The following is a 12,823-nucleotide window of genomic DNA, read 5'->3' as shown; positions in this document are numbered from 1 at the left end:
AGACCTCGGCCTCGCTTTGTCTTTGGGAAATCGTAAGGTTTTGCTACAAGAATTTTCGCAATCACCATTGGGCTGGTTATTTGAACCTCATCGGCGTTACAGAAACCCTTGAGGCGAACGAGGCCATGGTTGGGGGTTTGCGTCGTGAACTTAAGATGGTCGCTGCCACGAGGCATTCTGATTTGAGATCAGTATGACCGAATATTGGATAAGCCCCCTAGTGTGCAATGTCATTCCAGAGCGCTCCAATCGACGGAAGGGAAACATTTGACCACACATACCTTCGGATATGGAAGATGACAGAGCGTGCAGAAGAAACTCGGATAAATGAGGATTTTGTGAAATAACCAGAGGAAGACATACAACGTGAAAAGCAAAGGAATAGTTATTTTAGAATGAACAGGAGGCGCTATTCGAGGTACGACCAAAGCCACCGCAAGGCCTTCCACGGCTGGTGAGAGCAAGTGGAAGGTATGGAGAAGCCTCAGCGAAATAGACCAATCAATCATATATCTCTTTCGATTGCTCGGTTTGGCTAGTCGATATGGATTAATGATCGATCCATTGAGACACTACGTGTTTCCCCGGATTCTATCGTGTAGAAACCGATGGTGCTGGCCAGTACGACGGCACATCTTCTACTAGCCATCTCGCGATAGCAGCATCCGTCTCCTGGCGCTTCTCCGAGGGGACCCATTGCGATGCATCGATCGTACCCCATGCCAAATTCTGACATAAACTCTTCTTCTGTTCGGCGAATTTTGGGTTGAGCCAAGTGTTGGCACCGGTATTGAACCTAGCCTCGACGAAAAGGACTGGCATCTTAAGCACGGTATTGTACTTGACATTTCTTAGATTCCAACTCGGGTTCGCCTTATGTTTCAGATAGTACGAACCTGGGCTGGAGAAGCCGTTCTTCTCAAACGCTTCCTCCGACTCCGAGATATCTTCCTTAGGGAGAATATCTAGGAGACAATCGCTTGGCGGCACGGTGTTTTTGGGAGGCGGTTTAGGTATGCCGCCGAACCAGCCACCGTCGCGGAGAACAGTCGCAGTCCGTCCCGTTTGCCTAAGCTCGACGGGTTCCCTTTGCCGGAGAATAGCAATCTGAGAACAGCAGGTTTGTCTTACTCGAACCAGGCGGCTGCCTTGTCGAAGTGTCGTTCGTAGTAAACCTGATACTCCCATTGGCCGTAAGGTAACTAGTCTTCGGGATAGATATCACGATTGATGTATTTCATTAAATCCTCGAATCCTAGGTCCAGGACGTGCTATGGCACTGTCAGATTGCAGAATCCTATAAAAACCATCGGGATAAATTGATGCAATCGACCACTGAGAGTTATCAGCTCGGCTCCGTCAGTATGCCACATTGTAATTTGAATCCAATACGGTGAAGTTACACGAGAATGTGCAGGACACCATGTTTTAGGTTACTACTTGGTATTTGAGACTTCCATCAGGGGCTGCAGCCGATCACGAGATATGCCAACACCTTGGCTGCACGCACAGGGAATGAAAGAGCTGGCCCCAAACCTCGTATATCATATCAACGGCTCCCACTCGGGGCCGACGTAGCCAGCCAGGACCGTAAGGGCCAAACGTCCGTATCGCGAGATTGAGTCTCCGACCTAGCCTTCGCGCATTCTTGCTCGTATTCCTTTTCGTACTTCGTATGCTGCGGGAAGGGTTTGGTGTTGGTGGCAAACCCCATCAAGGCTCTCTAGGCACAAGTATGGTGGCGCTCAGCAAGTACCACTGCTATATTAGTGCAACCCCGGACATTTCTATGCTCCTACATCAATCACTTCGAGATAAGGACCAGAATAAGACGATCTGTCCGTAATTTCTCTCCTTCATCAGTTACCTGCACATCGCGTCGGCCGAGCATTCTGGTGATGAGAAGAGAATTAGCATGGATGAATATTTTGGGACCCCGTTACCTGCGAATGATGTACTCGACGTTCTTATTGTCGGAGCTGGAATTTCGGGAATCAACGCTGGCTATCGAATCCAGAGTCAGTTCCCCAAATACACTTACACAATCTTAGAAGGACGAGGGCAAATGGGTGGCACCTGGGATCTCTTCCGTTACCCAGGTATCCGCTCGGACTCGGATCTTTTCACGTTTGGATTTGAATGGAATCCTTGGGAGAAGCTCAGCCCAATAGCGGATGGCGAATCCATCAGACAGTACCTGCACAAATCTGCTTCGATGCACGGCATCGACAAGAAAATCCAATATGGTCACCTTATAACGAACGCATCTTGGTCTTCTAAAGACTGCCTGTGGACATTGACAGCACTATACAAGCGCCAGCAGCTGCAGTATAAAGCTCGGTTCTTAGTCTTCGGCACAGGCTATTACAACTATAATGAACCTCTTGAGGCCAAAATCCCAAAGATCGAGCAGTTTCAAGGTCAAACCATTCATCCCCAATTCTGGCCTGAAGACCTAGACTATACAAACAAGCAGATCGTGGTTATCGGCAGTGGTGCTACGGCCATCACACTCGTTCCGTCGCTCGCAGAAAAAGCTGCCAAAGTCACAATGTTACAGCGTAGTCCAACTTATATCCTCTCGATACCTAACAAAGCCTTTAAGCGGCCATGGTATAGCCATCTCCTTTCCCAGACATTATATTTCTCGGTTCAACGTTTGTTATGGATCATCCGTGGACGCCTTTTCATTTGGTACTGTCATCGATGGCCAGATGGAGCAAAACGGATGATAGAGAAAAGCACGACCCAGCAACTTCCCGTACAGATATCGTACGATCCGCACTTCAATCCGTCCTATCGGCCTTGGCAGCAACGCGTTTGCATCTGTCCTGATGGCGACTTCTTTAAAAGCCTCCAATCTGGCAAAGCCACTGTGGAAACTAGCATCATCCAAGAAGTCGTTCCTGACGGTATAGTATTAGCGTCCGGCAAGAAGTTGGCAGCAGACATCATCGTTACTGCAACAGGTCTCCGATTACAGATGTTTGGCGGCATTAAAATCGAGGTGGATGGCAAACTTCTCGACCCTAGGGAAAAGTATATGTGGAACGGTATGATGATCCAGGATATGCCCAATGCTGCTTTTTGTTTCGGCTACACCGATGCTTCATGGACGCTGGGAGCGGATGTCACAGCAAAATTCATCTGCAAATACCTCAAGTACCTCGAAAGGCAGAGTTATAGGGCTGCTGTACCATATCTGCCAGAGTCGATATCGCTCTTGCCTGCCCCGACAATGAACCTACAATCGACTTACGTTACACTCGGAGCGGCTAATCTGCCCAGATCTGCGGTGGAAAGCCCGTGGACAGGCCGTAAAGGCTTCATTCTGGATTATGCTTGGATGAAACTCGGACGTCTCGACCGTGGGTTGACATTCATTAGATGATGCTACTAAGTCAAATACATCTCTGAGGTCTATGGGTCAAACCGGAGACACAGGGTATGGGTCGAAATCTCTCGAACTCCATTAATTCAACAGCATATGTGCTTTCGTATCGTATGGGCCTCGTCTTCACAGAAAATAACCAGAGCGTCCGTCGAAATAGTCGAACACTTTCAATCTCCACATTTTCATAGAGTCTGGCCACGTCCGATCGAGTAATGTTTGCAGTGAATTGTCAAACGTGATGAACTGTTGTACATAATACAGGCATCAATCTCCGCCATCCCTGTCTCACTTCCAATCCGGCTTCATGGGCTCCTCCACTTTTGCTTCTCACATTTACGCCATCAACTTGGTACTGTGATGGGTCTCAATCGTACGGAGCAAACCCTGGAAATCTGTATTTAGTTCTCCGAGGATCTTGGTTGGAGAGTGGCAGAGAGTCTTTCATTCGTCTAGCTACGTAACTTCGCGATTCCACACCATTTATAAAGGGTTGCTTATTCTATAGTTAAGTCTTGGGCATGGCTGGAACAGAAGAGAAAGAACGAGAGACAGAAGTTTCGCTGGAAAGTTATCACATTGGTTAGGACACATTCGGCACTCGATGAGATTGGAATTCAGTTTGGGTTGATAGTCATGATATCATTTCGACGTCGCTGTCATCTTTAAGTCTAAGCTTTGGAATCTAATGAAACGACTGCATGACCAAGCACCTGTTCGTGTCTCATCTTTGAAAAGACTGTAGCTACGTCTTTTGGCTTGTGGATAGAGATTTTGGGTTTTATCATGCCTCAAGCTGCAAAAACTAGGACTTTTATTGCCTACCGAGGACGACATTATAGTAAGCTGTTGTGTTATTAGCTTGTTAGGATTGGCACCTTGAATCTGAACCCTTTGATCTCTTTCAGGGAGTCCGATACCCATAAGGATGCCATGAAATCCAAGGAAATCAAGAGCTTGAGCGTATGCCGCACTTGCGCCAGTGCAAGCCATCACCAGAGCGGCACCACTACCTGTGTCTGTCGAAATCTTCCTGTCAGAGCTCCATCGCCCACATTCAGGAACTCCTGTGCACCACGATCTCTGCGGATTGCTCCTTCTTAGGTGTGCCGATCCCAAGAATCCGAAAACCCAAAGCTCGACTGCCAAGTTCCACGTGCTAAGTGACCCAGACCACCACCTGCCTTAGAGATCACTACCCATCCTCCATATTTCGCTTGCACTTTCTTGAACCCTGAATATACGGTAAGTACGCCACAGAGCAAAGGCGCAGCCATCTCCGACGAGACCCCTTCTGGGATAGGAGTGGCATAGTTTCCCAGTGCGAGTACATATTCTTGTAATGCGCCAGGTGTGTTATATCCTGAAACAGTTAAATACAATTAATCCCACGGGGCTAGACATACAAGCCCGGCAGCGGAGACAGGCAAACGAGAGCCATTTGACAACAACTCTGTCACCGACCTTCCAATGGACTGTATTTCCGAGTAATGTTAACCCTATCTCGATGACTCGTCCGACATCTCCATGGCCCTTGACTTGATCTTTCCCAAGCAGATCGGGCAGCCAACTCCAGCCATTTGTCAAGACGGCATAATCAGGGTGACAGAGTACCCAGTGAGAAAGCCTCACTAGCATTTGTCCTGGGCCCGGCTTTGGAGTCCAGAGATAACTGCATAGTAGGCCTCGGGAGTCGTCATGGCGAATAGATAGTCGTCGAAACGACGACTGCAAAACAGCGGATAGTGCAATAATTTCACGATTAGACGTAACATCCGCCCTATGAAGCTGAGCATCGCTTGAGGAGCGCAAACTACGTAGTAAAATTAGTATTTCCATGGCAGATGATCACGTGATGTCCCGTTAGGACAGTGGTTGTTAACGTTTACTATGGAGACTCGTGAAGATGCTAATCTCGCTGACGGCTCGGTTGTAGCGGAGCCGAGGTCTAGCCAAGCTAATGCTTTAGCCCTATCAGGCTGCATTTGGGCGTACATCAGTGGCACTTGGACATACGCACGTAACGGAGTTGAGTGGCAGACAGCAACCCTCACGAGGCCAGCGATAGAGCCTTTCAACCCAATAGGGCACGAGCTACTCACGATGCTAGGCCCTACATTGAGTTTCATAGGTCGCACGTGATTCGTAGAAGTAGCTATCCGCACCCGCGTTCTAAATCCTACGAAGAGAATCGTAATCTATATATACTAGGTATGATAGGGCTTGACGGGTTAGAAACCGCCAAAGTACTCGGCGGTATTTAGAGTACTTCGAAGCCCTTTGTTATTCGAAAGTGAAAAGAACAATGGAATTATATAGCTGCGTAAGCCGAGGATCAAGTCGGCCTCTAATTCTCACCTTGCCAACGACAAAGTAGAATGTCTAACAACCCTGAGCTCTCTGTGGAGGAGTTTGGGCTTTGTTTGAGTGTATTTAGATATGGAAAACTCAATTCAATTAGTAATCCGGAAAACTGAAAAGCCTTCCAAGCTCGGAAATTCTATTGCTGTTCTCACGAGTTTGCTATCTGCCACCCGACTACATTGGCTGCCCCTGGAATAGTGCATTCGTGTTCCTAAAGTGAGCCGGAATTGTCTAGGTGTAGATTCGGGTGGAGGATTGAGTCATGATGATAACAAGGATATGCCATGATACTCTCGCAGTGAGTGGGCCAATTCCACCTGCAAAGTCGATATCTAGAAACGAACCCGCCGCGCTACATGGTGATTTCGGCTCCGAGAGTCGAGACCTTGGGGTGACGCACTGCCCCCTGTCTCAGAATCGACCATGGGGATTGCTCCCCCGGACTCACAGCCTCCGGATACCATATAAATATCTCTTATGGTATCTGTTTTTCTCACTACACTGCTCTGGTTGTCCCATCGAATAACGACAAACCACAAAATGGCGTCTGGAGATGATAAACTTACTGTCAACAAAGGGCTAGAACTCAGTTTTGGTAAGTGACTATAACTAGATTTAGTAAGCACATTGCTAAAACGCTAGCTGACCCTGTGTCGTCCCTCAAAGTCGAAGATGTACAGGTTTCCGAGGTTCCTCAGCACGATGCAGAGTCATCGACTGCCGACCCCGACCTCGCTGGAACAATTTCGAGCGAGCCCAACATCCGGAGAAGGATTGGGCTTTTAACAATGGTAGCATTATGCTTCAACATATGCAGCAGCTGGGCTGGTCTGTCTACCAGCATTCAGATCGCCTTGTTGCAGGGCGGCCCTGTGACTCTGATCTACGGAACGATTCTCATTACCGCAATATATCTGTGCATCAGTCTTCTCATTGCGGAGCTGGGAAGTGTATATCCCACTGCCGGTGGTCAGTATCATTTCACCTCTATATTGGCTCCTGAAAGAATGACTCGATCCTTGTCATACGCTTGCGGCTTCATTACAGTATTCCAGTGGGTATCCAGTGGCGCAGCCGTGATGGTCATCACGGCAACCCAAATTATGGCGCTTGTGGGATACTTCAACCCGGGTGCTCAAGGAGAAGCGTGGCAACTTTTTCTCATCTACCAAGTAATAGGAGTACTAGCCCTATTTTGCAACCTCTTCATCCTGAATAAACTACCTATAATGCATACCATTGGCTGTAAGTAGCTAGCAGAAATTATTCCTCGATTTTGATAGAGTACGTGCTGATCTTAGTTGTTCTCAGTTATACTCAGCATCGCCATATTTTTGGCTACATTCATTGGAATTCTAAGCCGTGCATCTCCCATGGCTACCCACGAATTCGTTTGGACTACATTCATCAATCAAACCGGCTGGTCCGACGGTGTTTGCTTCTTGACGGGCCTCATTACCCCTGCCTTCATGTATGGTGGCCTTGACGGAGCCTTGCACTTGTCCGAAGAGGCCAGGAACCCTCGGAAGATTGTGCCGAGAGCCTGTGTTGGTGTCATTATAGTCGGATTTTGTACGGCTTTCCCTTTCGGTATTGCTCTGCTTTACAGTATCAGCGATTTCCAAGCTATTATCGGAAGTTCGGGGTAAGTACAATATTCTTTGAGCCAGTGTCATACTAATTAATGGAGGTTCGTTCCCTTTGAGATCAATGCTCAGGGACTACGATCGGGCGATGCTGCTGCAGCTCTGTTGTGCGCAGGGTGTGTTTTGGGTTTCTTCATTCTCAATGCACTGCTCCAAAGCTCGTCTCGTCTTGTGTGGTCTTTTGCCAGAGATGATGGATTTGCGTTCTCACACATCATTCGCCGAGTCCATTCAGTATTGAATGTCCCATTATGGGCCACTTTCTTGAACTGGTTATTACTCGCACTCTGTGGCTTTTTAATACTGGCGTCTCCGATAGGTAAGTGTACTTATGTTTCTTTTTCAAGGCTGCCTTTTGAGCTCAGAGCTCTCTCCACTAAGCACCAGAAACGCATTTTCGCGACTCATGTTCCTTTAACTGACATTGTTGATGCAGCTTTCAATGCCATCATCAGTTCTTCGGCCGTACATCAGCTGTTAGGCATTTGGATTCCTATCCTTTTACTCTTGTATCGGCGACGTTCAGAAAAGTACTTACCCAGGAGTCGAGAATTTGCCATCCCACAAGTTATAGGCTGGGCATTAACTATCTTCGTTGTCTTAATCATACCTGTACTCGTGGTATGCTTTGCGCTTCCTCCTTTCCGGCCAGTCACTTGGTCAAACCTGAGTGAGTACTGTCCTTCATATAATGATAGCATCTGGCCCCTCCGTCATCTCTCTCTAGTCAAGCTCTTTGTTACAGTCCACAACTTCATTCGATTTCTTCCAACCTCATATACGAGGAGTTTTGACGACTGGTAACTCGGGATATTTTGTGCTGATATTGTTGTCCAGATTACACACCAGTCGTACTGGGTATCGTCGGCATTTTGGGACTGATCAACTGGGTGGTATACGCCCGCAGGCACTTCAAAGGACCCCGTATTCAATTGGAAGATAGGCCAGTGTCTGGAATTGAGGTCAGGGTTGAATAGTCGTTCACATATTTGAGAGACGCGGCTATCTGCATGCTGCAAAATATCCGATGAGGTGAGCTGGAACGTTATTGACAATGGTCTGAAAGCATAGTAGGTGGCGATCGATGCCAGTCATTCTCTTTTGGCCTGTTGCTGCAGACACATTCGCACATCTCACCATCTACGCTTAGACAAAGCTCTGGGAGTCTCAAACCGGATTGGTAATGCCTCTTGAACTAAATACTTATTTATACAATATCTGTATGGTCCTCAGCTGATCATTCACCCAAACTCTGTTATCCTCACTATAGCATGATCAAGGTCTCGGTGCTTAAATCCACTATCATTTGGACTGATCTTGCTACTGTCTAGGTTTATCCGACTTGATAGCACTCAAGATTTTGACCGTGCCGACGATACACGTCGTAATGAACGATGCACCAGTCTGAGGACAGGAACGGCTTTCGTATTATCGCGTCCTTGGATTTTGCCTACTATTACCTCTGACCCGTTCGTTGGACGTGTTGATGCCGTCCAGAGACGGCAGCAGGTGTGTCACAGGTCCAAAGACGGCTCGTGGGCAGATGCTCGTGATGGATAGGGTGGGCGTCTCCTTCTCTAGGAATTTCCAGGTCGCTTTTTCGCAAACGTTTTTGCCCCTGGTAACCATTGACCAGGTCGGCAGCTCGCGGCCTCGCTCGCAGGACTGCAGGCCTTTTTCAGTGTAGATATCGCCTGCACGGCCTCAAGCGCAATCGATGATGAACGTGAAGGATGAGGTGATGGTCTGGGTGACACGTTACCTCAAATGAAAATACTTGCATATACCAAACGCCAATTTAAGATTCGCGACAGGATGCCTGGGCTCACCACTTGGCTCACGATAAACGCGTGCTTCTTGACTGACTTTGAGAATATCCGTCGTTTTGACCATGGCAGGGTCGACCAAGTTTTTTTGGGGATTGGTTGTGCTGAAATGGAAGGGGGAAGCTGTACGATCTCGAATTGTGGGTCAGATTGACAGCTCCCTTAAAAGCACCCTCTTGTGCGAGCGATATCCGTGACGATGATAAAAGAGAGCTTGCCTGGAGAAATTTTCGTGTAGACATTTTAAAGTTGTTGGCTTTTCATTGTGAGCGGACCACTGTCACGACTGAGTTCCTAGGAAGGGGAAGAGATCGACGTTAAACTAATTGTCTATCTGCGCTACCATCACGCCACAAAAGCCTGTAACACATTTCCTTGTTCTTTTTCGAGAAGCTGGTTGAGAATGTGTGCGGCGATGAAGCCACTACCGCCCAAGTAGATGATACGTTAGTCTTCTGACCAAGTACTTGGGCATAGATAGTACTCTCGAAAAGCCTTCCGGACATGGCGGTTTACCTGTGAGAAGTGTTTTCGTCATGACAATCAGCTTCCTAGTGTCTGTGAATTTTTAGTCAGAAAGGAATGTGAGCATCCTTGCTAACTCTATTGCAAGATTGGATTCTAGATTGACAAAGTGTTCACAGAAGGATTCAGTTACATTATTCGAGCCGAAGAGCGGAGTGAGGGTCTGCCTCTGCTACATCTTCACGGGAACACAAAATGTCGAACAAGGCTCACTCGCTCGACCTTGAAGTCGGCCGTCGCTCAAAATAGAACTTTTGTAGGAAATATTCAGAATCCGGATGAAGGTAGAAATCGTGGCGTCTGATTTGCTACAAGTTGAAAGAAACCATGGTACGTCTGCCTTGAAGATTGAGCCGGCTCCAGGATCAGGTATTCGGGCAATCCGATGCAAATGACTGTTCTCGCGGAACATGTACAGCACTGGTTGGTTAAGCATACAAACTGGAGAAGACCAGGCAAACTCATAGACATCAGACAACGTATACCCTTGGCACACATGATGCAAAGATATGCGACAGAGACCGAGTTGTGAAGACAAAGGAATGCTCCTCACCCGGCTCCAAAATTGCGTAGACAGTATGCGGTCTACGCAGTTCACAGAGAGCAACAAAACCGCCAGAATTCATATAATCTACCTACTTTCATCACCCTGCTATCCTTAATCACTCTCTCGGGATGATGGATGCAGTCAAGCCTCATATCAAAAGTTCGATTAATTGGCCAAACCACCCCACCGGTCTATCAGTCAACAAATATGGGACCTTCCATACTCAAGACTATGGATTACAACCACCTCGCGTACATAATCAAGCATAGTCAACTTACAGTTATTGGTAGATAATGGGGATCCTGGGGAATGGCCAGCTCAGGACTCGACATCAGTGGGGACCTGATGCCGGATTTCCTCGCAGACGAAGCTGTGAAGCGGACCTCAGGACACAATATCTGCAAGCTTGGGGCCCATGGGTGATTAATTCCGTATCCAAGAAGCAACGTTAGACCAGTCCTGCTCAGTATGCTCAAGGGAATCGTCTGAATGTAGGGCGGAGAAAATCAAATCCCAATCCATTGGTGGGCATTCCATGTCTGGGGTGAGTAGCGTATCGAGATTTGAGACATTGTTGACGGACTGCGCCATCATTGCTGTTTTAGATCGCTCCAAGATATGTTGAAAAAGTTTGAGAATGGCCTTTACTGTTGGCCAGGGCTGAGCCAATTCTCTCATGATGGGAAACAGGGCTTCGAGCTGAGACTGAGATTGCAGAGCAAGTAACGTGATGTGGTGCTGGATCGCGAGGTGCATTTCGCGCGTCGCGTGAATCGCCGCTGCGATCACAGCCGTCAAACTGGTAATGTAACATTTACGAATGGCTTGTGCTTGGATCATCGACCCAAAGATACTCACAATCGAGTCGGTGGCCGTACCACAGAGCTTGGTCGAGTAGGCGGAATCTGGCGTGGTGGCCATCTGTATTGTTGTGCGATGAAGATGAAGGAGAGCCGTGTTGTAATGCAGACGTAGTTGCAACATGTAGAAGTCACGCGTGGACGGAAGAGCAATCAGCCAGGCAGCCAGTCGACAGTCCATAGCGGCCCTTTCCGCGAGACTGTTCTCTTGCAGCGAGCCAGGAGAATGCATGTTTATGATGTCGGCAATTATTTCACAGAGCGTACTGTTATGAACACAGTACTCCAGGTGGATGTTCCTGTTCACGTACCCGTTGCTTTCAACGAGATCTGCTTCCGACAGGGGTGGTTGGTCAGTCTCTTTCATCTGAATCAACAATGGTCTTCCATGCTCCAGTGCGGTGGCAACAGCTGACTGGAATAGTGTCCACCACAACCGCCGGAACAGGTGTCTGGCAGGCTGCGGCATGACTGTGGACGAGGACTGTGTCAGATTTCGATGCATTCCCAACCCATATGCTATCCCACAAGCCACCGAGATCCAGTAGTAGCTCCCCATGCTGACATTATCTGCAGTCTCTACATGCCACGAGAAGATTAGCGCCGCCTGAACTAGAGTCACTCTATCATTCTCGAAACGTATATCCCACAGAGTTTTAGCTCGGTGGTAGAGAACTGCTTTAACGAAGGACCGAGACTCTACTACCTTAGGGTGCTGGCAGACGCGTGCGCCGCCTAGTAGGACAGCTTGGTACAGTAAGAGTGGGGGAGGGGACTCTTTATCACTGTAGGCCGCACGGAACTCACTCTCGTCGATCACGGGAAAACCAGGATTAATGTCCGTGAAGAAGGCGTCGACTAAGGCGTCACGCACATCTTGTGCCGGGAACAAAGTCAAGTCATGCGTGAGGTCGCTCCGCACTTGAAGCCCGGGGAGGTCGGCCCCCGGCTTCCATGAGACTATGCGACGGATCTGAGGGGTAGGATAGTGCAACGCACTACCATTACCACACTTCTCGACGCTGACCAGATGGGACAGATTCGACAGCGATGTGCCAATGTAGCACATTCGAGCATCAGAGGGTTTGTCGAAAAGCGACCATGTTTGCGAGTGGATGCCATGCCGGTAGAAATCCACCAGTCCATTGTCGTCTAGGGTTTCATTGCTCTGCTCATGCGTCACAGCGTTTAGCACATGATCTAAGCCTGATGTTGGCCTGGAGCGTTGTTGAGTGCCATGTACATTTACACTGGTACCTGTTTGTGACGGAGACGGTGCACCTTGGTTCGCTTGATCGATCTGTGCGCCACTAGTGGATGTAGCAGTGACAGGACTACCACCCTGCCTGCGATCTTTGTTCTTACGGGAGAGGGCTTCAACGACATCAAACCTACTCAAACACCAGAAACAACAACGGTGAGCATATGTTGATCGAGGCATGCTTTCGGATGGATATATCCCTACCGGCATAAATTTCCCACGGCTTCGCAATTCGAGCACGTCTGCCGTCCGACCGCGTCACAGCGTACCTTTCTCTTATGACAAGCATTACAGGCTCGCAATTGTCTTCGCCGGCGTTGCGGTTGGGGTTGGAGTTGCGGCTGCGGCTGCGGCTGCGGGGAGGATGGAGAGTAATCTGTCACGAGGCTCATCTTTGGCTGCG

The 12,823-nt window shown here is 48.4% G+C and overlaps 4 protein-coding genes across 4 annotated transcripts; 2 read left to right on the top strand and 2 right to left on the bottom strand.

Moving 5' to 3' along the window:
• Window positions 1-591: 591 nt before the first annotated feature.
• On the bottom strand, window positions 592-1,188 carry LTR84_009423 (uncharacterized protein; the record flags this gene model as incomplete). Its single annotated transcript, XM_064852963.1, has 1 exon — window positions 592-1,188. One exon carries the CDS (start codon window positions 1,186-1,188, stop codon window positions 592-594), a length of 597 nt encoding a protein of 198 aa, XP_064700949.1.
• A 727-nt stretch (window positions 1,189-1,915) lies between these two features.
• Window positions 1,916-3,391, top strand: LTR84_009422 (uncharacterized protein; the record flags this gene model as incomplete). Its single annotated transcript, XM_064852962.1, has 1 exon — window positions 1,916-3,391. One exon carries the CDS (start codon window positions 1,916-1,918, stop codon window positions 3,389-3,391), a length of 1,476 nt encoding a protein of 491 aa, XP_064700948.1.
• Window positions 3,392-6,295: 2,904 nt separating this feature from the next.
• Window positions 6,296-8,378, top strand: LTR84_009421 (uncharacterized protein; the record flags this gene model as incomplete). Its single annotated transcript, XM_064852961.1, has 5 exons — window positions 6,296-6,350; window positions 6,398-7,000; window positions 7,067-7,400; window positions 7,446-7,720; window positions 8,239-8,378. The coding sequence occupies 5 exons, from the start codon at window positions 6,296-6,298 to the stop codon at window positions 8,376-8,378; spliced, it is 1,407 nt and encodes a 468-aa protein (XP_064700947.1).
• A 2,344-nt stretch (window positions 8,379-10,722) lies between these two features.
• LTR84_009420 (uncharacterized protein) lies at window positions 10,723-12,600 on the bottom strand (the record flags this gene model as incomplete). Its single annotated transcript, XM_064852960.1, has 1 exon — window positions 10,723-12,600. One exon carries the CDS (start codon window positions 12,598-12,600, stop codon window positions 10,723-10,725), a length of 1,878 nt encoding a protein of 625 aa, XP_064700946.1.
• Window positions 12,601-12,823: the final 223 nt, after the last annotated feature.

This window comes from Exophiala bonariae (assembly GCF_035927105.1).
Source record: "Exophiala bonariae strain CCFEE 5792 chromosome Unknown scaffold_38, whole genome shotgun sequence".
NCBI lineage: Eukaryota > Fungi > Ascomycota > Eurotiomycetes > Chaetothyriales > Herpotrichiellaceae > Exophiala > Exophiala bonariae.
This window is presented reverse-complemented; position numbering and strand designations above follow the sequence as displayed.